Source organism: Salvia hispanica, chromosome 5 (assembly GCF_029641045.1).
Source record: "Salvia hispanica isolate PSC_SH4W2 chromosome 5, Shi_PSC_v1, whole genome shotgun sequence".
In the NCBI taxonomy this organism is placed as follows: domain Eukaryota; kingdom Viridiplantae; phylum Streptophyta; class Magnoliopsida; order Lamiales; family Lamiaceae; genus Salvia; species Salvia hispanica.
The window spans coordinates 406481-433651 of record NC_142696.1 but is presented as its reverse complement, the minus strand read 5'-3'; the positions used below and the strand labels follow the sequence as shown (position 1 = coordinate 433651).

General features: G+C 39.3%; 4 protein-coding genes across 8 annotated transcripts; 3 read left to right on the top strand and 1 right to left on the bottom strand.

Moving 5' to 3' along the window:
- The first annotated feature begins 763 nt into the window (after positions 1–763).
- LOC125187958 (uncharacterized) lies at positions 764–5294 on the top strand. Of its 3 annotated transcripts, XR_007170684.2 has the most exons (14): positions 765–990; positions 1917–2091; positions 2171–2254; positions 2397–2638; positions 2742–2985; positions 3133–3212; positions 3381–3465; positions 3832–3963; positions 4030–4143; positions 4468–4515; positions 4593–4680; positions 4758–4811; positions 4889–5012; positions 5090–5294. XR_007170684.2 is itself a non-coding variant. In XM_048084646.2 (13 exons), the coding sequence occupies exons 1-13, from the start codon at positions 845–847 to the stop codon at positions 4960–4962; spliced, it is 1566 nt and encodes a 521-aa protein (XP_047940603.1). In that variant the 5' UTR covers positions 765–844; the 3' UTR covers positions 4963–5294. The 3 variants fall into 3 exon arrangements, 1 of the variants encoding a protein (XP_047940603.1); XM_048084646.2 differs by having other exon boundaries at positions 4889–5294; XR_016130533.1 differs by lacking the exons at positions 4758–4811; positions 4889–5012; positions 5090–5294 and having other exon boundaries at positions 764–990; positions 4434–4515; positions 4593–4609.
- Positions 5295–5746: 452 nt separating this feature from the next.
- Positions 5747–8527, top strand: LOC125187960 (protein phosphatase 2C 50-like). The gene is made up of 5 exons (XM_048084649.2): positions 5747–5919; positions 6322–7281; positions 7374–7694; positions 7761–7866; positions 7957–8527. Exons 2-5 carry the CDS (start codon positions 6559–6561, stop codon positions 8289–8291), a joined length of 1485 nt encoding a protein of 494 aa, XP_047940606.1. The 5' UTR covers positions 5747–5919; positions 6322–6558; the 3' UTR covers positions 8292–8527.
- Positions 8528–9249: 722 nt separating this feature from the next.
- Positions 9250–13512, top strand: LOC125188741 (protein PLASTID MOVEMENT IMPAIRED 1-RELATED 2-like). Of its 3 annotated transcripts, none has more exons than XM_048085769.2 (3): positions 9250–9452; positions 9925–12218; positions 12335–13512. In XM_048085769.2, the coding sequence occupies exons 2-3, from the start codon at positions 9952–9954 to the stop codon at positions 13362–13364; spliced, it is 3297 nt and encodes a 1098-aa protein (XP_047941726.1). In that variant the 5' UTR covers positions 9250–9452; positions 9925–9951; the 3' UTR covers positions 13365–13512. The 3 variants fall into 3 exon arrangements, with proteins under 3 accessions (XP_047941726.1, XP_088914944.1, XP_047941725.1); XM_089058818.1 differs by having other exon boundaries at positions 9905–12218; XM_048085768.2 differs by having other exon boundaries at positions 9902–12218.
- LOC125188742 (putative WRKY transcription factor 43) lies at positions 13376–14485 on the bottom strand. Its single transcript, XM_048085770.2, has 3 exons — positions 14129–14485; positions 13920–14049; positions 13376–13819 (listed from the first exon to the last, which is right to left on the bottom strand). The coding sequence occupies exons 1-3, from the start codon at positions 14379–14381 to the stop codon at positions 13690–13692; spliced, it is 513 nt and encodes a 170-aa protein (XP_047941727.1). The 5' UTR covers positions 14382–14485; the 3' UTR covers positions 13376–13689.
- Between the last annotated feature and the right edge of the window lie 12686 nt (positions 14486–27171).

The window sequence follows — 27171 nt, the reverse complement described above, 5'->3', positions numbered from 1 at the left end:
TACTAATACTCCACTTTATGCACAAAGTGAAAGCAAAATATAATCAATTATGAAGGGATGATGGATCACTAGATAGCAAACGATTGACTTGTGATTACATATGAAAGTAATATTCTACCAATAATGTTAGTATAAAATTTGGAGTGCGAAAAACTCATCTAATTATCAAATGAGCAAAGTGTCAGTATATTAGATTACTAAAATGTATAAAACATAAAATAAGAAACGTTGTTCCACCGACGAATAATAATTGTCCCATGAATTTATTTAATTAATATAGTAAGAGTATCTATTCCAGCTGCCAAATAGTAAGATCTTGTCATTTGGCCCATAATTAATTTATTATCGTTACCTTTTCCTATTTTAAAAATATGTTAGATCTATTACTCATATTACCTTTTTCTATTGAAAATTTGAAACCCGCAAATCGATCAACAAACCATATTCATAGAATTATTTATTGAGTCGCTCAAAATTTAGTTTCAATATTATTTTATTACATGATTAGTTGGTTATATAAGATTATAATTAGAATTAATCTTCTCAACATAATTAAAAATGTAGTAGTGCGTAATTAAATGGTGTAAATAAATCCAGTAAAAAATGGACGACAATGAATCGCACGACTTGAATAGAATGTGCGTTGGGGAAAAGTAGAAAATTCTGTCCGGAAAATTGAGCTGAAACGACGCCGTACAGTAAAACATAAAGACTCAGTTTGCTGTAGCTTGTACGTATATATATATATATATTGAAGTAGACAAGGTATCAAGGAGAGGAGAGAAGGTACAGTGACTAATTGGAAATCTAGAGAGAGAGAGAGAGAGAGAGAGATTCAGATTGAATGGAGGAGGAAAAGAGCAACGACAAGAGCGGCGAAGAAGAAATTCTAGGTTCGAGTTTGACTATGGAAAAAGTGGCAGCAGCGAAAAAGTACATCGAGAATCACTACAAAAATCAGATGAAAAGCATACAGGAGCGGAAAGAGAGGTATGCTTCGAAATGGGATGGCGAATCGTTTGGTTTTACTGTTTTGCATATTCTGTGCTTCGAAAATGCAGCTCAGTTGCGAGAATTGATTGTGTTCCAGCTGCGATGAAATGCGTGGTTTTCGAGATCTAGTGTCTGCTTTGATATTTCTGTCGTTTTTGTGGTCTAATTGCTCTGCAGATTTAGGTTTTCAACAGTTAATTAAGATAGGAATGGTTCCGATTTTAGTGTTTCAGAGACTGAACTCTATGGATTTGCAAGTGAATTATGTTCAAATTAGGAAAATCGGTTTAGTTTCCAAGTTATGTTTGCTGTTGTATGCATAAGTATGGCAAACATTTTGCCTACTAGAGAGAGAGGCTGGAAAATCTTTCATGATCTGTTTTTACATTCAACAAAGTTGTGTGAATCCCTACTGATGAATTAGCCAATCAATGCGATTGATGCTGTTTGTTAGAATCATTGGAGTGTTTCTGTGGATTGAAAGGCGGTTTACTTTCCGGTACTTAATTTAAATACTAGAGTACTAAAAAGTGTGATGCCGGAGGCGGATGTTAACTGTGATTCTTTTACTCTTGGAACAATATATGCTTCCGTATTCTTTTAATATTAGTAGATTTTAGTGGTAGTTAGACGCCTTTAATAGGAAGTAGAAACTCAAGTGATCGGCAGTTCCAGTCTTCCAGTTCCGCGATAATATAACATTCGTAATTTTTGACCTGGAAAAGAAACTTCTCTTTTATCAAATATCAAAAGACTTGTCTGCCTCTATATGATTGTAGTGAGATTCATCTAAAAAGTTGTGATGTATCTTCCCTATAAAGATATTTCAAGCCAGTTTGGAAAGTTTAGATTGCTCTTAACTCTTTAGTGTTATTGGCGACACTAGTTTTGATGCTAATACATATATGCATGTATGGCTCTAGGAGGTGGGTACTCGAAAGGAAGTTGGCCTCTTCAGATGTGCCCAAAGACGAACAGATAAATTTGATCAAAGATTTGGAAAGGAAAGAAACGGAGTTCATGAGACTGAGAAGGAACAAGATATGTGTAGATGATTTTGAGCTTCTTACTATTATTGGACGTGGAGCCTTTGGTGAGGTTGGTGTCACTCTCGGATATAAATTTTATTTTGCATGCCATATTTTAATTTGTAATTGCTATATCTTTGACATTTTAGGTCCGACTATGCCGGGAGAAAAAATCTGGAAATATTTATGCCATGAAGAAGTTGAAGAAATCTGAAATGGTCTCAAGAGGACAGGTAAAAACATTGATATAGCATAGTTTGAATATCTTACCATTTTGAATCAGTTTTACTAATCCACTTATTATGAAATTTTAGGAAAAACTTTTCCATTAGTCGAGATGTCCTAATGTCCGTGAAAATGTTATATGTTCCACAGGTGGAGCATGTAAGAGCAGAAAGGAACCTATTGGCAGAAGTGGGAAGCCATTGTATAGTTAAACTGTACTACTCTTTTCAAGATCCCGAGTATTTATATCTTATCATGGAATATCTCCCTGGAGGTGACATGATGACTCTGTTGATGAGAGAAGACACATTGTCTGAAAATGTGGCTAAATTTTACATTGCTCAGAGTGTGCTGGCTATTGAATCTATTCACAAGCATAATTATATTCACAGGTTTGTGTGATTTGATGTATATATCCTACAAACGATTGTTACATTGATGCAATTATTTTATTTTAAGACTTAGCCTTCTGATTCCCTTTCTTTTTCTCCTCAGGGATATTAAACCAGACAATCTTCTTCTTGATAAGAACGGTCACATGAAGCTCTCAGATTTTGGTCTATGCAAGCCACTTGACTGTAGGACTTTATCCACGGTGAATGAAAACGAAGAATTGGATGATGAAAACATAAGGGAACCAATGGACATTGACGGCCGTTTTCCTGATGCTGCCAATGCTAGTAGTTGGAGAAGTCCCCGTGAACAACTTCAGCACTGGCAGATGAACAGGAGAAAGTTGGTAAGCAATGAGATGTGATGCATGTTTTTTCCTTCTCCAGGAACTTGCACTTTGGGGGGATGGTGAATTATTGCAAAAAGCAGCAAAATACCGGCATCAGATTTTAAGTTCTCTATTTAATTTCTCATCTTCACTTGTCTTTTGAAGGCATTTTCTACTGTTGGTACACCTGATTATATTGCTCCGGAGGTGCTGTTGAAGAAAGGATATAGCATGGAGTGTGACTGGTCAGTCCAATTTCCCCCCAGTAACACCCACCCCGTCTCCTATTCCCTTTATTGTTACACTTCCATCATTCGTGAAAGTTGTTTATGTTGATATTGTGGTGTGTCATTTTCGAAGCTCAAATGGCATGATACAAGGCTTTTCAACTGAATTACCACATATATTTGCAGGTGGTCACTGGGTGCAATCATGTATGAGATGCTTGTTGGCTATCCTCCATTTTATGCGGATGATCCTATGACCACTTGTAGGAAGGTACATGTCTATAGATTTACTTTCTTCTTACATTTTTTGCTGACTTAAAGGGTAAAGAGAAGATTATTAGCATACATGCATTCAATAGTTTACATTGTCCTATCGGCACCCTTCATAGCACCATAAAAATAAAAATCTCTTGGGTTTATTGTGCTCCGGCCCGCCATCCAGTCAACTGCGTTATCTTTGTGAAACAGAGAGCAACATACATATGTAACTCCCCCATTTCAATAGCTTTCATTCTTTGCATACCTCTGCACCATTCAGGCAATTCTATGCATGTGTTGTTCATTTATAGTTGTTACCTTTTATTCGTCCATCTATTTACTGTTCTGTTTCGTGATGGAGTTTTCTTATGTTCGCTAGATTGTTCATTGGAAAAATCACCTGAGATTTCCCGAAGATACCAAAATCAGCGCTGAGGCAAAAGATCTGATATGTAGGTTACTCTGTGATGTAGAGCATAGACTTGGAACAGGAGGTGCAGCACAGATAAAGGTATTACTTGGTCAACATGAGTTTCTTGTGTTCTTTCTCTCTCCATTCACACGTGAGTTAATACAGGCCCACCCTTGGTTCGTCGGTGTTGACTGGGATAAATTATATGATATGGAAGCAGCATTTAAACCGGAGGTCAATGGGGAGCTGGACACCCGGAATTTCATGAAGTTTGATGAAGTAAAAGCCTCTCTTTGCTTTTATTACATTTCACGCCTTCTATTCTACTCCACAGATAGTCATTAGTTGCATAGTGTTATATTGCGCCAATCTCTGTGATACACATGGTCAATCTCATGCCAAGACATTAAATGCCGTGACGTTTTCTTAAGTTTTCATGATAATATATCCTAAAGTTGTCTATATTACTGTTTCATTGTACTCGTTCCTCGTGTTCTTGAACGACTCTCATCTTCTAGTGTCTGACGTTTTCATTTATGGTTGCCTTTGATGTCGCTTCTTTGGATAAGACTATATAATGCAATTATGCTGTTATTTGAACAGCTGGATCCTCCAACATCATCAAAGGCTGGCTCAGGACCCTCAAGAAAGGTCTGTATATTGCACTGACAATTCTTCAGAATTTGCCAAAATGTAGTTCTCATCTTGATATAACTTTCTTCAAACAGATGCACCTTACTCCAGAAGATTTGAGTTTCGTGGGCTATACTTACAAGAACTTCGATGCTATCAAGGAGGCGCTGCGTAATAAATCAGGTACAAAGATATTCCATATCAACATCTTTTGATTCATGTTACTGAATCTTGATGTAAATTTTCATTGGTAATTGCAGGCACTGCAGAAGACACGAGGAGTACGTCCCCGACATCAGTTGATTCAAGATATGGTATGCTACATTTCAAGATGATGTATTTTGCCCTCGTACTTAAGTTTGTGACTTGAGCACTGTATTTTATATGTTAGGTGAATTCAAGGAGATGACAGAGGGAAGAGATGTGCGGATGAACTCATCAATGGATGACGTAATGTCTCCATAGTTGCCTACATATACAAGAATGGAGACATTGCGAGGCCTGTATATTTGTAGGTTCGTCATCATTATCAGTATTTGTAGGTTTGTCGTTGCAGTTCGGCTACCTAATGCTCTGCGGTGTGGTTGTACAGTATTGTTGGGAACCTCAAACCTGTAGGGATGCTTGTAATAGAAAATTTAGGACTTGGTCGGCTGGCTGCCCAGGTTGGTAGGGGGACCTGCTTCCTCTTGTGGCAGCTTCTGGTTTTAGACGACGATTTATTGCATCTCTATTTATTCGGACTTTATCAATCATGTTTTCGCAGTGGATAATAAACTCAAGGTTTCTTTTCCTTACATGTATTATAGCTTTCGATCTGTTAATTGCTGAAAATAAGACATTTATTCTATTGTTTCCGATAATATAAGAAAGCATTTACGCAAGTTAAAGAAAAATTGAAATAATGCTAACTTTCCCTGTATCCTTGTGCTTTTGTAGTTTCACAATCCCCACTCCCCTCTCCTTCCATTCATTACCGTCCTTATCAAATCTGTGTACAAGAAATATCTAGGGATGAAGTGAGCATTTTGGGTTTCGATTCGATTTTTTATCCAAACTGTACCAAACCCAAAAAATCGAATTTTGTTCAAAACTCTAGAACTGAACCCAAAAACTGAATTTTAAAAATCGAACTAAACCAAAAAAATCAAAATTATATGAAAAAATCGAAAAACCGAAAATCAAACAAAAAAATATTAAATATGACCTAAAAATACTAGCGTTTTTGTATTTAGATTAAATGTTTTTTAACTTTCGGTAATTTTACGCTCTTGTTCATTCAACCAACACAAAACTACCAGCTGCAAAATCGAGCCACAAACAATTTCCGGTTGGATTCGTGGTTTCTTCCTAAACAATTTTCTTCTGTTAGCTTCAAGAAAGTAGAATTGGCGGTACCTGCTTCAAAACAAGCAAAAGAAAGTAAGAATTCAGCAGTAGCTTATGTTCCCCTTTGTTCTGCTGATCTCACTTTCCCCTTTTAGATTATACATAAATTGAACTATTAATGTGATTATTGGTTGAAAGAGGAACTAGACTACGTAAAGGGTCACGATTACGTTGCCTCAGATCCTGGTAAAATCTTTCTTGCAGAGAAGAAAGATTGTCTTTTTTAAGATTTCATGTGATTCTTGAAACTCTTGTGTGTGTTAGAATTTCAAAATAGTGTTATGTGACCTAATTGAATGTGTGAGCTTTTTTGGATTTTCACATCTCTTTTTGTATATTGTAGAATCCTTACTTTCACATTTCTGTATTTGGTGATTTATAGTTTGATGCCCCTTTTTCACGGATTCTAGTTGGTGTTTTGTTTTCATCAATCAGATTCGACCAATTTATTGGATACGCTGCGATTCGACTCTGCATTTTGAGTGTGATGGTTTAATCTCTAGTTTTTTCGAGGTTCTTTCTAGAAATGGCTATGAATTAATGTGACAATGATAGGGCTTCAGTTTTAAATAGCTCTTGCTATTTAGTTATAGGTTGTGATGGTGCCCTTTAGATTAGGTTATTGTGATTCTAAGTTTTGCAATACTGAGGTTTGGAGATTGCTCGATTGTTATGAGCTTCGAGCTGATGGATAGCTTGCTTTTGCGTTCTGAGATTGAAGCACCAACTAGTGTAGATGATGAGAATGAGGGTTCTGCCTTGGGTGATTTGGGAAGTGAGATAACTTCTGTTATTTTCTTGGATTCTGATTCTGAAGAGAGTAGGAGCGGGGTGTCGTCTATTATGGCTGCGACTTATGAGGGCGAAAACTGGCTGCATAGTACTGATGGAAGGCAACTGAGCGAAGATGGCTCGTTGTTATTGGTTGGCGATCCTAATCTTGATGGACTGTCTATGGTGAGTGATGCTAGTAGTTTATGTGGTTTAGAAGTGAAACCTGAAACTGGGATGCCCTTCGCGGACGTTGAGAGCAGTAGAAGTGATGTTGAACTTATATCCAACACCAGTGAATCTCTATCTGTAGCAGTTGATAGTGGAGAGGAGATTGTAGATGGTTCCAGCTCGAGACCATCTATGGATGTTGTGCCATTGGATTTTGGATCGAATGGGAGAGCAAGCCGTAGTATTTTTGAGGTAAGCTATGTGCCACTTTGGGGTTTTACATCCGTTCCTGGTAGGAGAGCGGATATGGAAGATGCAGTGTCAATCGTACCAAATTTAGTGGAAATCCCTCTCCAGATGCTCGTTGATCGCCCTCCTGATGGACTGACTTCCCGTGTGACTCATTTGACGGGGCATTTCTTTGGAGTCTTTGACGGCCATGGAGGCGCTAAGGTATGTATCTCTTCGTTTTTCCAGTATCCTCACATAATAAATGCTACACATCAACGTAGGAACACTCTTGATTATAAAGACTTTGTTTTCAGGTTGCGGATTATTGTAGAGATCGTATTCATTCTGCTTTGGCTGAAGAGATTGAAATAATCTCTACAGAGTTAAGTGATGAAGGAGATAGAAGGGGATCTCGTGAAGAGCTGTGGACGAGGGTGTTCACTAGATGTTTCCTCAAGGTGGATGGTGAGGTTGGAGGGGAAGGCGGTCGCGCACCCATTGCTCGGGAGACTGTTGGCTCGACTGCCATTGTTGCCATAGTTTGCACGTCGCATATAATAGTGGCTAACTGCGGTGATTCAAGGGCTGTTCTCTGCCGTGGGAGAGAAGCTGTTGCCCTATCTGTGGATCACAAGGTAAGCAATCATGTCGCCTCGAGATGAGATTTTTTTTACTAACATTATTGTTCTCTGTCTCTTAAGCCCGATAGGGAGGACGAATATGCCAGAATCGAAGCAGCTGGAGGTAGGGTATTCAACTGGGACGGATGCCGTGTCTCGGGAGTTCTTGCCATGTCTAGGTCTATTGGTATGTTCTTCATAGCCTCCATGTACACTTACAATGGCGTATTTGCAATTTTGTTGGTGTTTGAATCCGATGGCATTAATGTCCTTGTAGGAGATCGATATTTGAAGTCTCTCGTGATCCCTGATCCTGAGGTGACGGTTGTCCCACGGACTAGAGATGACGAGTGCCTGATTCTAGCCAGTGATGGTTTATGGGATGAGATGTCAAACGAGGAGGCTTGTGACGGTGCTCGTAGGGTTTTGCAGTTGTGGTACAGGAATAACACAGCCCCACCTCCATCGGAGAGGGGCAAGAGCGTGGATCCCGCATCACAGGCAGCAGCTGAGGCTCTCACGCAACGAGCTCTTCAGAAAGGGAGCCGGGATAACATCTCTGTCGTTGTCTTGGACTTGAAACGCCAAAGAAAGGGTAGGAGCAGACCTTAGCATCGTCGGCTCCCGCCAACGACGGTTGATCTCGTTATGTGCTGGCATTTATCAGTGGTGGTCAGGATAGGTGCTCACAGACTTGGTTACAACATAGCATTGTAGATGTTACTACTTTGAAAGTGTATGTTATAACCTTCTACCTAAACGGGTGTGTGGGGGTTTTCAACCTTTTGTTGTAATTGAATAAAATAGCCTTTTCATGATTAATGAAATTCTTGGTTGGATTGTGATTAGTTGAAAATATCAATACAACTATTAAATTATTATGATTACTATCGTTACACCCACTTTAGTGATGGGGAGGATTTAGTTTTACATATGGTGAATTAATTAAGAGGCACGAGTTTATTATGTGTATATCATAATAGAGTCAAGATCAAGTGTTTGAATTGTAAGAAATATATTAGCCAACTCGTGTTATGAACATTGATATGTGCTTTATTTTTATATTTCTTTTGAATTAGTATTAAGTTTTTTTAGGTGAACTGTGAGTAGAAGAAATTAACTCTACGAGAAAAGATCGAACCGCTCGTGCACGTGTATGGGATCGAAACACAAGCATATTTGCGTCGTCCATAACTTTCCATCTTGATTTTATGATGTATTACATACCATTTTGTGCTTAGACATTGAAATAAGGAAATTAACTATTTATTTTCTCAAATGACCCAATTTATCATTATATTGAATCCTTTCGATTAAGAGATCAAATTAGACTTGTATATATATGAGATTGTAACACAAGTAAATGTATATATCGTACATACTAAGACTTTTGAAAAAAAATATACTAAAATGCAAACAATTTAAAATTAAATTTAAATACTACTACTATGTTACATGATCAACTAGTATATTATATTTATAGGAGTACCTAATTTTCTACTGTGTTCACATTTCTCCTATTTTTCTTGAAAAAGAAAAAGTGAAAAATGTTTAAATGGCGGAATTAGGTAATCTCCGACAACTAAGACAAAAAAATTCATTTCTTATCACTGCTGCCAAAGAGGAAAGGGATATAAACTGTGGCCAACTCCAAATCAGCTACAGTAAATAGAATTTTGAAATCTCCAGTTCAATTTAGGTAAAAACGAAGAATTTCGGGAAGGAAGAGGAGAATTTATTCAGCTCAGCAGTTTCTCTCCCCCTTGAGTTTCTGTAAGTTTCAAAGAATTGTTTTTTTATGCATGATTTGTGGAATCCTATTGTCTTCAAAGAGGTATTTGTTGTTTGTGCCGTTGTTACAGCTCTGTCTGAGATCATGGTTGAAGATTTTGAACTTTGTTATTGATTGAATTGTTATAGTTCGGATTGAATCGGAGGTTTCTGTTGAGTGTTGTTAATATGTTTCTTCGTTTTGTAATTAGGCTAATTTTACAAATTCAAATGAGGGTTTTATCTCAGGATTGGTGATTTGGGTAGAATTTTATGGATCGTTTCACATTAGGAGTTGGTGAATTATGCCTAAGAAAATAATGAAGGAATATTTAGCTGCTATCTTGATTTCTATTGGTAAATCAGCTGGAATCTTTTTTTTGTAGTTAGTGCTTTATTTGTTTCAAGATCAAATGTAAGAGCTCATTTTGATTTTTTTTTTTTTAATATAGAAGGGTTATATTTATGCTCTTAGGGAGATTTTGCTTAAGAAGGGAAGGGCATGTCTTCCAAAATGGAATCCATGAAAAGTGATGATGAAGATATTAGCTGCGGGCTTTTATTGCGCGACATTGAAGAAATTAGCAAAGCCCTTTACTTGCATAAAAGCCCCCGAGATTCATTTAATTCTACGTATGACTACCACCGAGACGTGGCTGCTAAAACTGGCGTCTCAGAGTCCAAATCTGATGTCATTATTCGAGATTCATTACATAAGGACAAAAAATCATCAATTTGGAAATGGAACCCTATAAAGGCATTGACCCACACCCGGAATCAGCGGTTCAATTGTTGTTTCTTTTTGCATGTCCATGCTATTGAAGGACTTCCAACTTACTTCAACAACCTTAAGTTGTGCGTGACTTGGAAACAGAAGGCCAATATGTTGCGAACTCAACCTACTCAGGTCTGTTCAGGAATGGCTGAGTTCGAAGAGACTCTCTTGCACCAATGCAGTATTTATGTAGGTAGAAATGGGCCCCATGGTACAGCAAAATACGACCCCAAGCTCTTCTTGCTTCACGCTTATGTTATAGATGCACCGTCACTTGATATAGGGAGCCGCTGGGTTGATCTAACGAGGTTGCTTCCCCTTACTCTGGAGGAATTAGCAGGGGATAAAAGTAGCTCAGGAAAGTGGACTACCAGCATTCAGCTCACAGGCCCGGCTAAAGGTGCAGTTTTAAATGTTAGCTTTGGCTTTTCCATATTTGATGGTAGCTCATTGGAGCCTGGCTATCTTGCCAAAGTTCCTGATATTACTAAGGAAGGTGGACTAGATTATCTATCTGACTGTGATATTAGTAGAAAGAACCAATTTAACAATCACGGTACTGTTCCAGTGATGCCACTCGAAGGGTCCTATCAACACTCCCAGTCGGAAAAATTAAAATTACTTGATGAAATGTTCCTAAGGCAAGGGACAGAACTTTCTCAATCTGTCTCTTTGTTGCATCAGAAACTTGATGAGAAAAAGATGGGTGATCACACAGAGTTTGACTTCTACAGTCACGTTGACTCTAACCCCTCACCTGAGCCTGAGTATGTGAGTGGCCAGACTACACACGAGTTTGATGTCACTGAAATTGGTGTAATTGAGCAGGGTATAGAGGTATCATTGAGGGATAAAATCAAACCAGAAAGTAGTAGTAGTAAGAGGTTTGACTCTTCTGTAATTGAAACAATTGATGTTGCTGAAATTTTCAAGGGAGAGGAGGCCAGTTTTGTTGAGTATATTGAATGGAACTCGAAGCTAGATGTGGATAATCATGACGATGAGTCTGAGTGTGCAACTGATGGTCCTGGACACAGAGATAGTAGTGCATTTATTAGTGAACCAGCCTTTGAAGAAGTTGATTTAGATTTCTTTGATCTGCTAATGACTAAACCATCAGACTTAGATTCTCTGCTAGATAGCAGCACATACAATGAGCTTCGGATGTGCATGAGATCCGAGTCTAGAAACAGAGCTCAAAGATTGAGGAGATCACATAGCTTGGATGACCTTGTGCTTGCAGAATCAATAGAAAATGATTTTCTCAACATGTTGAGCATTGACCAGGATATAGAAGGTGTAGTTTCTGGTAGTGGCCATGACTCGCCAAGAGATATCCTCGGACTGTGTGAAGAGGATCCCGTAGCTTGGGGAGTTTCCGTTCTCAATGCTGATCTGATGGCAGAGGAGGAATCATGTAGCTTTACTCCTGCTGGCTATGAGAAAGTGGCATTTTCAGTTGGTCTTGATTTATCATTTCCCATTCCATCTGTTGAAAAGAATCACCGAAGTTCAGACCAATCTTTAAGGGAAAAAAGAAATGCTGAAATGTTAGAGAACTTGGAAACAGAAGCTTTAATGCATCAGTGGGGCCTGACAGAGAAAGCATTTCAGTATTCGCCACGTGCTACCTCTGGTGGATTTGGAAGTCCGGTCTATCTCCCTGCGGAAGAACCCTTACAGTTGCCCCCTATTTTGGAAGGCAAAGGTCCAATGGTTCAGATGAAGGATGGTGGTTTCTTGAGGTCAATGAATCCCTTGCTTTTCAGAAATGCAAATAATGGTGCTAGGTTAATCGTGCAAGTTTCTGCTCCAATTGTGCTACCCTCATCAATGGGATATACAACATTGGAAATAATACGATGTTGGGCATGTTTAGGAGTTGAAAAGATGTGTTTACAGGCAAACAAATTGATGCCTCTGGAAGATGTCACGGGGAAGACAATACAGCAGGTGCTGGAAGAAGCAGAATTAGCATCAAATGCTTCCAATAGGTCTGTATATTCTAGAGTCGATACATTGGCATGAAGTTCTCAATTCATTTAATATTTATGTTTCTGAATCTAAATCATGTGTGTTCTTTTTCTTCTTACTTTGGAACCATTTACAGATGGGATGAGTCGTCTGTTGTGGAGAAGAAAACGGCGAAATATCAGCCACATGGCAGGAGTTATGATTCCCTATACTCTTGCTCCAACGCGGATCAGATTGATTCTGATTATGTGTCGATAGAAGATCTTGTTCCCATGGCTATAACAAACATTGAAGGACTTTTAGTTGAAGGGCTAAAGATTCAGGCTGGCATGCCCGATCAGGAACCGCCTTCTAGCATTAAGATCCATCATCCTTTGACCCCATTCTCCTCAAGAAAGGCTTCAGAACCTTCTAGTAAATTTGGTTACGTAAGAGCTTCTGACTTGTCAATTCTTGATGCCGATGAATTAATCAAGTGTTCTTTGTCATTGGAGGAATGGCTGAGGTTGGATTCTGGTCAACTTCATATTAAAGAAGCAGGTCATGAAAATATGTTGAAACCTTTTGCAGCTCATTGTGCTGAGCATCTAGAATTGGGCAGTGATGAGCTGAAAATGGATGATGAAATGGTGAAGCTGTTAGATAGGAGCGGTGGTGCTTTTGGTGAAAACTTCAGAATGTGCTTAAAAGTGCAGCTTAGAGACCCGCTACGTAACTATGAGGTGGTGGGTTCCCCTATGCTAGCTCTGGTTCAAGTGAATCGGGCTTATTCGCCACCACAACCAGAAGTGATCAAACGAGAAGATGAAGAAGCTGATTCTGAACATGGTAGACAGAATATCTATCAACCAATGTTCAAAGTCTCAGAAGTCCGTCTTGCTGGATTCAATGTAGCGCGGCATGGTGATAAGCAGGTTTGGGGAAGTAGCAGGCAACACCAATCTGGATCGCGCTGGTTGCTCTCGAGTGGTATGTCAAAGTCCAAGAAGAGTACTGTCTCAAACTCTAACATAGTTGTGAGATCATCATCGGGATTAGTGAGGAAGGCGAAATCCGGAGATGTTTTGTGGAGCATTTCGGTTCCCATTGAAGGCCAAGCAGCTACATGGGATGAAAGTATTGCCTTAAATGTTCATGTAAGAGATCCTGATATTATTTTCCCATAGAATCTGCCTAGTGATGAAAAAGGAGCAGAAGAATAGCTTCTTTAATTTATTAGTAATAGATAGGTTTTGAAAAATGTAACAAGATTTGCTGCACATAGCATCACTGTACAAAATTCTTCATAAATTACCAATCCATTGTGTTTTTCTACTGACTAGCATTGCTTCTCTCTCCCTCTCTCTCTACTGATTGGAGTTTATTCTTAATATGTTCACTGCAAACAATGAACTTCTTGTAGCAGCCTAAATATTGATGTTTGTCGATCATACATCGTCAGAGCGCATCGCCATCATCTGCAAACTCAGGTAAACTCTATGAGTTTCTAAACTACAGTTGATAAGGACCTTGATGGTTGTGAATTCCCTCGTACGTTGTCACAACGTAGAGCGGGTCCTCTTTGTCTCGTTCGACTCTCTTCTTCACTGGGCATCCTTCTACTGAACATCTATAGTAGTTCCTGTTTATTACATGAAATATTACATATATGCATAGGTTCTTCCAAGAAAGTGTATGTATATATATATATATAGAGAGAGAGATTGATTCATTATGCATACCTTGGATTAGGGCTGTTTTTCACCATCTTCTTCCCATACTTTCTCCACTTGAAACCATCATCAAGAACTTCAACTTCAGATTTGGTCTTGAAAGCAACTTTCTCTCTCTTCTCCTCTCTCCCACCGTCTCCTGATAACAATGAAAAACAATGTGTTAGATATCTCTCTTATCCTACACCACAACTAAAGTCTGATATATATAGCCTTACTATTGATAGCCCCTTCAAGAAAACTACTGCTGCTGCTGATGGCGCTCGTATAGCTCATATTCTGAGAATCGTAACAAGCAGCCGAGAGAGGGGAAGAGAACGGCGGGACCTCCTCAATCCAGTCGTTGAACTCAAAGAAATCCGAAACCTCAAAGCCCGGTTCGTGGGCCGGGCTGAGAGACGAACCGGGCCTGATTGTGTTGTTCGGGTCACTGCTGCGATCCTCATCCATGATCACCAATTGAGCATCCATGGATGTTTGCTATATAAGTGTGTGTGATTGTGAGAGCTCAGTGGGAGGGGGTTTACTTGGTAAGCTTCCTATTGTATGGAGAGAAGCTTCATGGCTGCTGCTTATTAAGTGGTGGCTAAGGAATTTTGTTTTGGGCCCAACATAGGCCTAACCATCATAGCTTCTTGATTTAAAGTGACAAGTCGATAGCGACCCCGTCCCCTAGCGACCCCGTTTCCCGCACGGCGTCGTTGTGGCAAACTTCGTGAGGCGTATTCGTTCTAGTTATTTCAAGACTCAAAGTTACGAGATCGTGAAAGATGAGAATTATAGAACTTAGAGGTCTATATCGACTAATTTTTTTTATATTGTAAGCGTGATTGTATGTTGATCTTATGTGATATTACGTAGAAAGGTAATTTTATCGAGTGCACACCGAAAATAACGATCAGAAATTTCTAAGAAATCAAATTAAGGAGGAAGGACAAGAAGGGGTGGGGCATGGCATGGAAGACTTGGGAGTAGACTTTTACTATTCTTTGTGTTTTGCCTATTACAAGTCCAAGTCATAAGATTGTTGAAATCAAAAGGTTTTTGATATTATTCTTTCAATTAGCTGTGTCTTAATAATTTATTAATATCAATTTTGTTAGTTAGTCTACCAATTACACATAATTTCGAATTAAATTTGAAGGTAGAATATCAAAATGGTCGACAAATATTTATTGGATGCCATTTCTTTTTAGTGCTTTAATTTTATCTTATCATATCCCACACTTTCGGCCACATTATAAAATCATGTGAACTAAATTTATATAGTATTATTTTTAGGTTAAGTCTACTTACGTCATAAATATGACGCAATACGTGATTTTATGGTACGAGAAGGGCATCCATGATTCATGCTAAATTAATTAAAGAAAAATAAATCAGTTCACATTTGGATAAAGCGCAGCAAAGTAGATCTCTAAACAATGAAAAAGCATGATAAAATAATAAGCATGTAACTACTTTAAAAAATAAAAAATCATGGTAATCATAATATCTTAACCGGGAAGATTGAGAATGCGATGCTTATTCGTGTAAGAATGTCTATCTTTGGAATTCATTATAAATTTATAATACGTACGTGTTTCACAATTGACACACATTATTTAATCCTTTTTAGCCTTAAAATATTAGAGTATTGTTTTCTTATTAATTTCGCCTCCATTGCTTTTGCAGGAACTTTGGCCTACTGCATACTTATATATGGACTTTTCAAATGTTCTATAATATGAGAAGCAATTAATCAATTATAGTCCAGATTCATAGAACAAGACAAATATGATTTAAATATTAATTAATTTATAGAAGCATAATTAGATAATATCACAAAATTTAACTTGTTCTTATAATAGACAATCTGGAAATAATAAATAATTTTAATTCATCAAAATTTAGAGAAGGGGCCTTATTCTTTATAAAGACTTGTCTGGTCTTGGACTCTTGGTCGGCAAAGTCAATAGCTATATTTAAATTTGCCAATTTAATTTAATAATAAACAATGAGACTGTACTCTTTGATAAGTGGTTTAACACTTTGACTCCAAATCCAAAATTGCACGTCAGAAAAAATAAATTCAGTCAATAAAAAAGTTGGGTCACTAAAAATTAATAATGCAATGACATGCCCAAATTTGATGGTAGATTGTAGATATATTTATTGATAAGATAAGAAACCATTTAATTTTCTTAGTTCTAGAGTTTTTTTTTGGTCTTGGTCAGAAATGATGATATTAAATCAAAAGTCTAGTCAATAAGTCAATGTTTGGTCAAATTGGTATGTTTCCTAACTTTATTTTCTTCCAAAAATTGGAAATAAATTAAGGGAAGTGATAACCTGCGTAAATTATGCTTATATAATTAAACTTTTTCGAGATTTTACATTAAAAATCAATTTATAAATTTAATTAAATATCAATATATTTAAGAAAAATATATTTATTAAATATTGTATAATTATTTCTAATCAAGCTCAAAATAATATTGTGAAAATTTGTCACAAATTATTGATCACATGTTTTCCTTTTTATTTCCATAGCATATATAGCTAATAACAAAATTAATTTGTAATTTAATCTATCCTTTTAAAAGTCTTCGACCATTACGATTTATAAGAGCTCAAATAGAAAAAAATAAAGCAAACTAGGTATTTTTATTAGAAAGTACTTGTAATTTCAATCTATTCAAAAACATGTTATAAGCTATTTTAAGGAACTTGTAAGTTTATGTACTTATAAAAATGTTAAATATTATATTTAAATAAAAAATGTGACCCTAAAATAGGTATGAGTAGTGATATTTTTAGGTATTTTACATATAAAATAAATTATAAGTATTAATTAATGTAATCTATTACATATTTATCCTCTTACTAATCATTTAGGAAAGACTAAGTTTTCCACGATCGACATTTATACAGTTAAAGAATGAGAGGTGCGATTAAATACAAACTCCTATCTATAATACAAACTACAAATCCTACACACTCCTTGCAAGTAATCAATGGTTAGCAATGGACTTCATATGTCGATGTCAACGTCTAATACAATTTCTGCCACTGGTGGTGTATATGGAATTCGTTTTTTTCATCAGTTACTTCATCCCTCATTTCACTCCCACCTTGCCGTATTATTGACAACAAAATTATGTAACTGCTTACTTATGTGAATGGTCAAAGACGAGTCCCTAATTTATTTGCAATCTACCAAACTACCAATATTTCATTAAGGCCGAAGCATCTATCTCTCATTCAGCCATAAAATTTAAGCAGTTTCTAAGGAATCAACATTTCGATATCGTCGTCGTTCTCCTCTGGAAATTGATCACATAAATCTTCTCCGAAGTTCTTCTACGGAGTATATTTGTCCGGTGTAAGCTCAACGTCCACGTTTGTGTTGAAATGAAGATGTTTGACGAAACTCAAGGTATTTTTCATGCAAATTTGAACTACAGATGTATCATATTTCCGGCAGCACTTCTGGAAGAAGAATTCGATCAGCAGTAGAGAAGACTATCATACTACCGAATGTCAGTAAATGTCTACAAGTGGTTTCAGTTTCAAGTTTTCATTCACATTTTTTAAGTATCACATTTCACTTTTTTTCACTTATGCAGCATGTTTTCAAAATGTCAACGCCCCTACTTAAAATTAGCTTTAGCTTAGCTATAATACGACGAGGCCGACTTGAAGCTATAGGCCAGCCATAGGCCAGCCACTCTCTCTCCCTGTCACGTCAGCAACACTAAAAATCCACCTGTCACATCAGATTTAGGCCAACCATAGGTCAGCCGCAATAAAAATAATTCAAAATATACTACATTTACGGAATTAAAATTATGATTAAATTACGGAATTAAATTTACGACACATATACGGGAAAATTCATTAATTGCATTAAAAAAAGGTATATAGATAAAAAAAAATTACATAATACAGAAAAAAAACTAACGGCGTGCAGCCCTCTGTGCCCACAACTATTCAATTATATCCTTTTGGAGTTGAATATGAGCATCCACTTGTCGCATGTCGGCAAATTCCTTGAGGCGGCCGGCTTCATGGAGAGGTACCCCACGTCGTACGCTAGGGGTGGCCGTTCCGTGGCTTGGACCGGCTTCATCGTCGTTGGCCCAACTAGTCAGTTGTACGCCTTCGTCTTCGACGATCATGTTGTGCAGGATAATGCAGGCGTACATTATTTGGGAAACGCATCTGACATCCCACAAACGCGTTGGACCCTTAATTGCCGCCCATCGAGACTGGAGCACACCAAATGCGCGCTCCACGTCCTTGCGCGCCGACTCCTGTCGTTCCGCAAAGTAGGCCTTCCTTTCATCACTTGCGTGCCTGATCGTCTTCACAAAGACATGCCACCTAGGGTATATCCCATCCGCCAAGTAGTAGCCCATATCATGTCGGTTGTCGTTGGCCACAAATGAGACGGCTGGACCGACGCCCTGGCACTTCTCGTTGAAGAGGGGAGACGAGTTCAGGACGTTGAGGTCGTTGTTCGACCCGGCTACCCCAAAATACGCATGCCAGATCCACAGTCGGTAATCAGCTACGGCCTCGAGGATCATCGTGGGATTCTTTGACTTGTAGCCGGTCGTGTAGGCCCCCCCCTTCCAGGCAGTCGGACAGTTCTTCCACTCCCAATGCATACAATCTATGCTGCCTAACATCCCGGGGAACCCATGCTTCTCCCCGTGCATCTGCATCAAATTCTGACAATCTTCGGGAGTTGGGCTTCGAAGGTACTGCTCACCGAAAATGTTCATCACGTCCTCACAGAAATACTTCAAACATTCCAGGGCTGTCGACTCACCGATGTGGAGGTACTCATCCCACATGTCTGCCACGCCTCCGTAGGCCAACTGCCTGATTGCCGCCGTGCACTTTTGAATAGGGGTGTGGCCGGGTCTGCCAACCGCATCGTGCCTGAAGCGGAAACACAGATATCGACGCTCCAAAGCGTCAACGATACGCATAAACAACTCCCTGCGCATTCTAAAACGCCGCCGGAATATGTTTGCGGGAAACCGCGGGTTCTTAGAAAAGTAGTCGTCATACAGCCGCTGATGTGCAGCTACGTGATCCCGATCAATCACTGCTCGGCGGTGGACAACCCGTGGAGGGCGAGGTATCGCCTGCTGTTCCACCCTACGCATGTACCGCTCCATCTCGCGGTTCATGTAGGCCTCCATAGCCTCGTTCATCCTCCTTTCGTACTCCTCAGCATCCCCACCACTACTACCACTGCTACCACCCGCGTTACTCATCGCTCGATGATGCTCTTGTACAGAAAGTTAGAGAGAGAGAAAACTCGTTAAAACAAGCGGTGCAAATGAAAATAAAACTAAAATCGCGTTTATATAGGTTTAAAAAAAAAATAAAATTAAAAATCGTCGCTGGCCGATCAGGCCACCACAATGGCGGTCAGCGCATCGGCCAGCCGCACACGATCGGCTAGCCCTGGCCGGTTTTTTCGCCGATCGCCCGCTGGCCGCCTCCAATGGTTCAGCTAGCCGACCGGCTAGCCACGCGGATCGGCTAGCCTGCATTGGAGATGCTCTTATCTACATATTCTAAATAGTAAGATTATTCTTTTTAGTTCTCATATTGGTAAGATAATTCAGCATTATATATATATATGACTATGATCAATACACGCGGCTTGGCTATAGACTATAGTAGTACTCCATTTCCTTGAGTTATTACTATCAACTTATGGCCTGCTTTATGCAAAAACTAGTCATCACCTACAAACTATGCATACAAAATTCTCATATTTTTTTTCTAAAATATTCTACTCCTATATAGTAGTAACTGGTAGCAAGTTTAAGCACATCACTTTGACTTGACACACTACAATTTTGCGACTAAATATTCTCATGTCATAAATTTGATTCCATAATTATATTTTCATCAACTGATATACTACTTAGAATTATTTTAATAGATGTCGGAAGGTCAATGTTTGTTTTGTATCATGTACTACAGTAGTACTATTTATTTCGCTATATCAAAACAACTCAAAGTTGAAGCTATAAGTTGATAATCTACCAACACAAACCGATCAATAATACGTACAACATAACGGTCAAGATTCCATGCCTAGAAAATGATGAGGAGAACGTGAATATTTTGATATCATTCAATTTGGAGATTTGGAGATTCATGGGCAACGTTAAATTTGAAATGATTTCTCTACTAATTTAAATGGTGTATTTAGGTTGCATTAAAAAATGAAGTAACTATTATAGCCAGACTCCTGAAATCTCTCTCTGCTCTAATCTTCTTAATTTCGACATTTTCTAGCCGACTCAAATCGTCGACGACGTGAACGTGAAGAATGACGACGTGAAGAATGACGAGAAACATGAGGTATTTCTCTGTTTCTCTCTCTCTCTCCGCTCTAATCTTCTTAATTTCGACATTTTCTAGCCAGACTCCTGAAATCTCTCTCTCTGCTCTAATCTTCTTAATTTCGACATTTTCTAGCCGACTCAAATCGTCGACGACGTGAACGTGAAGAATGACGACGTGAAGAATGACGAGAAACATAAGGTATTTCTCTGTCTCTCTCTCTCTCTCTCCGCTCTAATCTTCTTAATTTCGACATTTTCTAGCCAGACTCCTGAAATCTCTCTCTCTGCTCTAATCTTCTTAATTTCGACATTTTCTAGCCGACTCAAATCGTCGACGACATGGACGTGAAGAATAACGACGTGAAGAATGACGAGAAACATGAGGTATTTCTCTGTTTCTCTCTCTCTCTCTCCTCTAATCTTCTTAATTTTGACATTTTCTAGCCGACTCAAATCGTCGACGACGTGAACGTGAAGAATGACGAGAAACATGAGGTATTTCTCTGTTTCTCTCTCTCTCTCTCTGCTCTAATCTTTTTAATTTCGACATTTTCTAGCCAGACTCCTGAAATCTCTCTCTCTGCTCTAATCTTCTTAATTTCGACATTTTTTAGCCGACTCAAATCGTCGACGACGTGAACGTGAAGAATGACGACGTGAAGAATGACGAGTAACATGAGGTATTTCTCTGTTTCTCTCTCTCTCTCTCTCCGCTCTAATCTTCTTAATTTCGACATTTTCTAGCCAGACTCCTGAAATCTCTCTCTCTGCTCTAATCTTCTTAATTTCGACATTTTCTAGCCGACTCAAATCGTCGACGACATGGACGTGAAGAATAACGACGTGAAGAATGACGAGAAACATGAGGTATTTCTCTGTTTCTCTCTCTCTCTCCTCTAATCTTCTTAATTTCGACATTTTCTAGCCGACTCAAATCGTCGACGACGTGAATGTGAAGAATGACGACGTGAAGAACGACGAGAAACATGAGGTATTTCTCTGTTTCTCTCTCTCACTCTGCTCTAATCTTCTTAATTTCGACATTTTCTAGCCAGACTCCTGAAATCTTTCTCTCTACTCTAATCTTCTTAATTTCGACATTTTCTAGCCGACTCAAATCGTCGACGACGTGAACGTGAAGAATGACGACGTGAAGAATGAGGTATTTCTCTGTTTCTCTCTCTCTCTCTATGCTCTAATCTTCTTAATTCCGACATTTTCTAGCCAGACTCCTGAAATCTCTCTCTCTTCTCTAATCTTCTTAATTTCGACATTTTCTAGCCGACTCAAATCGTCGACGACGTGAACGTGAAGAATGACGACGTGAAGAACGACGAGAAACATGAGGTATTTCTCTGTTTCTCTCTCTCTCTGCTCTAATCTTCTTAATTTCGACATTTTCTAGCCAGACTCCTGAAATCTCTCTCTCTCTCTACTCTAATCTTCTTAATTTCGACATTTTCTAGCCAACTCAAATCGTCGACGACGTGAACGTGAAGAATGACGACGTGAAGAATGAGGTATTTCTCTGTTTCTCTCTCTCTCTCTGCTCTATTCTTCTTAATTCCGACATTTTCTAGCCAGACTCCTGAAATCTCTCTCTCTGCTCTAATCTTCTTAATTTTGACATTTTCTAGCCTACTCCTGATGACGACGGTTCCGTCGACGTCGATTTCTCTCACAACGGAGGAGGAGGAAGATGATGTTTGTTAGTATGCCTTGAATTTGTATAGGATTAGGTTTCCTAATAGGGATAGGATTATGTTTCCTAAGCCCAGTCTGTCTAATGTGTGCCTATATATATGGGAGTAGAGCACATAATCTGTATCTGAAAACTGTAGTCATAATACAATTTGTTCTCCGTTTTTTCCCGTGGACGTAGCCAACACAATGTTGGTGAACCACGTAAATTCTGTGTCTATTTACGTTCTTTTGTTTCTCGATTCACAATTGCCCTATTTGTCATAACAAACTGATATCTAGAGCCTTGGTTTTCGAACTAGGGTTTTGAATTCCGCTGCGAGGGTTTTGTCTGGTAAATCGAGATGTCTGCTCTGAACGTGAAGGTTGACAAATTTACCGGGAGAAATAGTTTTGGTTTATGGCAGATCAAGATGCGATCTCTGCTGAAGCAGCAGGGTTTGTGGGAGCCGCTAAAAACAAAGAAGGCTACGGAGGATGATAAGGAGTGGACAACCCTTGACGAAAAGGCCCACTCGACCATCATATTGAGCCTGTCTGACGATGTTATCATCGAAGTTGCGGATCAGGAGACGGCTGCTGCTCTTTGGGCGAAGTTGGAGAGTCTATACATGACGAAGTCTCTAACCAACAAGTTGCTCTTGAAGCAACGTTTGTTTCGGTTACGCATGCAGGAAGGTACGCCCCTTCGGGATCATCTGGAAAATTTGAATAAAATTTTGCTAGATTTGCGTAATGTTGAAGTTAAAGTAGAAGACGAGGATGTTGCTTTAATTTTTCTTGTGTCTCTGCCTGAATCTTACGAAAATTTTGTTGAGTCTTTTATGACTGGAAAGGAAACTCTTTCGTTGGAGGATGTTCGATCTGCTCTCCACATCAGAGAGGATCGTCAACAAGCAACGAGTTCAGCCACAGAAGATCTGCCATCGGGATTATCTGTTACGGGTAAAGGACAGAAGAAATTTGGACAGAAGAAGCAGAACTCAAAAGGTTCAAAAGGTCCTAAAGGCCCTAAGCCAGATGACATCTGCAGATATTGTAAAGAACCAGGGCATTGGAAGGTTGATTGTCCAAGGATAAAGAAGAAATTGGGCAAGAAGGACGATGCTAACGGTTCTGCGACTGTGGCAGAAGCTGATGACACAAATTCGGAAGAAGAATTGGCCTTGGTTGCGGATGAACAGCCACACTGTAATGATGTGTGGATTTTGGATTTTGGAGCGTCATATCATCTCTGTCCTCACAGGGAGTATTTCAACACTTATGAGCAGATAGATGGAGGCAATGTTACCATGGCCAACAGTGCTGTCTGCAAGGTGGTTGGCATCGGCTCAATCAGGATTAGGACTCATGATGGGGTCTTCTGCACCTTGAACGATGTTAGACATGTTCCACAGATGACGAAGAATCTGATATCCCTGAGTACATTTGATAGTAAGGGGTTCAGTTTCAAAGGTGAAGGTGGAGTAATGCGTATTTTGAAAGGTTCGAAGGTGGTTCTGACAGCTTTGAAACGGGGTACCTTGTATGTTCTGAGAGGTTCCATCGTAGCAAATTCTGCTGATATTGCATCATCCGAGGTTGCAACCAAGGATATGACCAAGCTGTGGCATATGAGGCTCGGTCATATGGGAGAACGTGGCATGAGAATCATGTCGAATCGTGATTTTCTTTCGGGCCATAAGGTGCAGAAACTTGATTTCTGCGAACACTGTGTGTTGGGGAAGCTTCATCGCAGCAAGTTTCCAAAGAAGGGTGTTCATCGAACGAAGGGGACACTTGACTACATTCATATGGATTGTTGGGGTCCCTCACGTGTTGAGTCTATTGGAGGACGCAAGTATTTTGTGTCGATGATTGATGACTACTCGTGAATGACTTGGGTGTTTATGATGAAGCATAAAGGTGAGGCATTCAAGAAGTTCAAAGAGTGGAAGACTCTAATTGAAAACCAGACTGGGAAGAAGATCAAGCGATTGAGAACAGATAACGGTCTGGAATTTTGTTCGTATGAGTTCGATGAGTTTTGTAGGAGTGAAGGGATCGTTCGCCATCACACCGTTAGACATACACCATAGCAGAATGGTGTGGCAGAACGCATGAATCAGACGTTGTTGGAGAGAGCAAGATGCATGCTCTTCCAAGCCGGTTTGACTAGGAAGTTTTGGGCAGAGGCAGTAAACACGGCTTGTTATCTGATCAACCGTGGACCTCACACTGGCATTGACTGCAAGACACCGTACGAGGTATGGTCTGATTCACCTGCAGATTACTCTATGTTGAGAGTTTTTGGGAGTACTGTTTACTATCATGTGAGTGAAGGTAAATTGGAGCCAAGAGCTAAGAGGGGAGTATTTGTAGGTTATGGAGATGGAGTTAAGGGGTACAGAATTTGGTCATCTTCAGAGGGTAGAATTATTCTCAGTCGGAATGTGGTATTTGATGAAAATTCTATGCTTAACTCTACTATGAAGTCTATTGCTACAGAGGATTTGGATGGTGTTGATGAACAGGTGGAGCTGCAAGTCACTCATGATGTGAGTGAATCACAACTCCAAGGTGGAGAAGATCAACACACTACTGCTGAAGCCGCCGATACTTCTAGTTCGGATGTTCATCCACAAGCTCGTCAGAGAAGCATTGCTATTGACAGAGCTAGGAGGACAAATGTGAAGCCTCCGTTGAGGTATGGTTTTGAGGATATGATGGCATATGCATTGCAGGTTGCCAATGAGGTCGAAGATGAGCCTTCGGCAGATGAACCACCTACCTACAAGGAAGCTATTTCAGGCAGTGAGCGTGCCAAGTGGCTCGCTGCAATGCAAGAAGAGATAGAATCACTTTTGAAGAACCTGACTTGGGAATTGGTTCCACGGCCTAAGGGGAGAAAGATTGTTACTTGCAAATGGATTTTCAAGAAGAAGGAAGGCACTACACCAGATGAGGACATTAGATACAAGGCTCGTCTAGTTGCAAGAGGGTTCACGCAAAAGGAGGGGGTTGACTATAATGAGATATTCTCACCAGTGGTCAGACATACTTCCATCAGAGTGTTACTTGCGATAGTTGCACATTTTGATTTGGAGCTTGAGCAACTAGATGTGAAGACGGCTTTCCTACACGGATTGCTTGAGGAGGATATCTACATGACTCAGCCAGAGGGATTTGTGGTTCCGGGCAAGGAGGATTATGTGTGCAAGTTGAAGAAGTCCTTGTATGGACTAAAGCAGTCTCCGAGGCAGTGGTATAAGAGGTTTGATAGTTACATGATCAAGCTGGGATTCAGCAGGAGTCCGTATGATTGTTGTGTCTATCACAACAAAGCTGACGATGGTTCTATGGTCTATATTGTTCTATATGTGGATGATATGCTCATAGCTGCGAAGTCAAAGTCTGAAGTACAGAAGTTGAAAGCTTAGCTTAGTGTTGAGTTTGATATGAAGGATTTGGGTGCTGCGAAGAAAATTCTGGGCATGGAGATTTCTAGAGATAGAGAAAAGAAAAAGCTTTCTCTGTCACAGAAGAGCTACATTGAGAAGATTTTGTCAAGATTTGGCATGTCTGCATCTAAGGCTATTGATATTCCAAGTGCCACAAACATTCATTTGTCATCTGATCTTGCACCGAAATCCGAAGTTGAGGAGGAGTACATGTCTCGAGTCCCGTACTCTAATGCAGTAGGGAGTTTGATGTACGCCATGGTCTGTACTAGGCCAGATATAGCGCATGCTGTCAGCGTTGTTAGCAGGTTCATGGGAAATCCTGGAAAGGAGCACTGGCAGGCTGTGAAGAGGATTTTTCGTTACTTGAGAGGTACGTCTGATGTTGGTCTCATTTATGAAGGTGATACTCACTGTTTAGTGACTGGTTATTCTGATTCTGACTACGCTGGAGATGTCGATAGTAGAAGATCTATGACCGGTTATGTTTTCACTCTTAGTGGTTCTGTTGTTAGTTGGAAAGCAACTTTGCAGGCTGCAGTTACTTTGTCTACTACTGAAGCAGAGTATATGGCATTGACAGAAGCTGCTAAAGAGGGAATATGGTTGCAAGGGCTAGTTGGTGATCTTGGTTTACATCAAGATCAAGTTGTTGTGTTCTGTGACAGTCAGAGCGCTATTTGTTTAGCCAAGGATCAAGTCCATCATGAAAGGACTAAGCATATTGATGTGAGGTATCATTTTCTAAGAGATGAGAAGAGAATTGAGGTGAAGAAAGTAGGTACTGCTGATAATCCTGCTGATATGTTCACCAAGTCGGTCCCGCAGAGCAAGTTCCAATATTGTTTGGACTTGCTTAATGTCATGAGCTGTTAGTTGCCCGTGGAGGGCAAATCTGAGGCAAGAATGGAGAAGTTTGTTCGTCTGGTGTTATGATGATGCGTCTGCAAGGGAGAATTTAAGTCAAGGTGGAGATTTGTTAGTATGCCTTGAATTTGTATAGGATTAGGTTTCCTAATAGGGATAGGATTATGTTTCCTAAGCCCAGTCTGTCTAATGTGTGCCTATATATATGGGAGTAGAGCACATAATCTGTATCTGAAAACTGCAGTCATAATACAATTTGTTCTCCGTTTTTGCCCGTGGACGTAGCCAACACAACGTTGGTGAACCACGTAAATTCTGTGTCTATTTACGTTCTTTTGTTTCTCGATTCACAATTGCCCTATTTGTCATAACAATGTTGTTCCTCCCCTAGGCTATACAAAGAGAGAGGAGGTGGAGTACCTTCGTAAATCATATCTTCGCAAGAAGGATAAGAACAAGATCAAGAGGTCACACTAAACGGTTGGTATTGTTTTAGATTTCACAAAACACTTGGTGAACTTTTTAGTTGCTTCTCTGATTTGAATTTGTTGGGACAATTTCACTAAACCCTAGTTCCTTATGCTTTGATCTGGTACTGTTTTGAATTTGATATGAGTTTTCCGTACTGTTTTGAATTTGTAAGGATTTGTTGGTGCTATATTCATATATTTTGCTACTACTACTTGTTTTGGTAGCTTTGAGTTTGAGTCAAGATTTAGACACCCATATTCCTTGTCGATTGTGGGCTTAATTATGAACCCCATTATCTGTACGTAGTCAATTTTATTTTCGGATTTAAGTGATACAATCGGATATCTAAATATGAAATTGACGTAATTAAATTCAAATAAATTCATTTGATGAAATATCATCATATTAAGAAAGAATGTAACA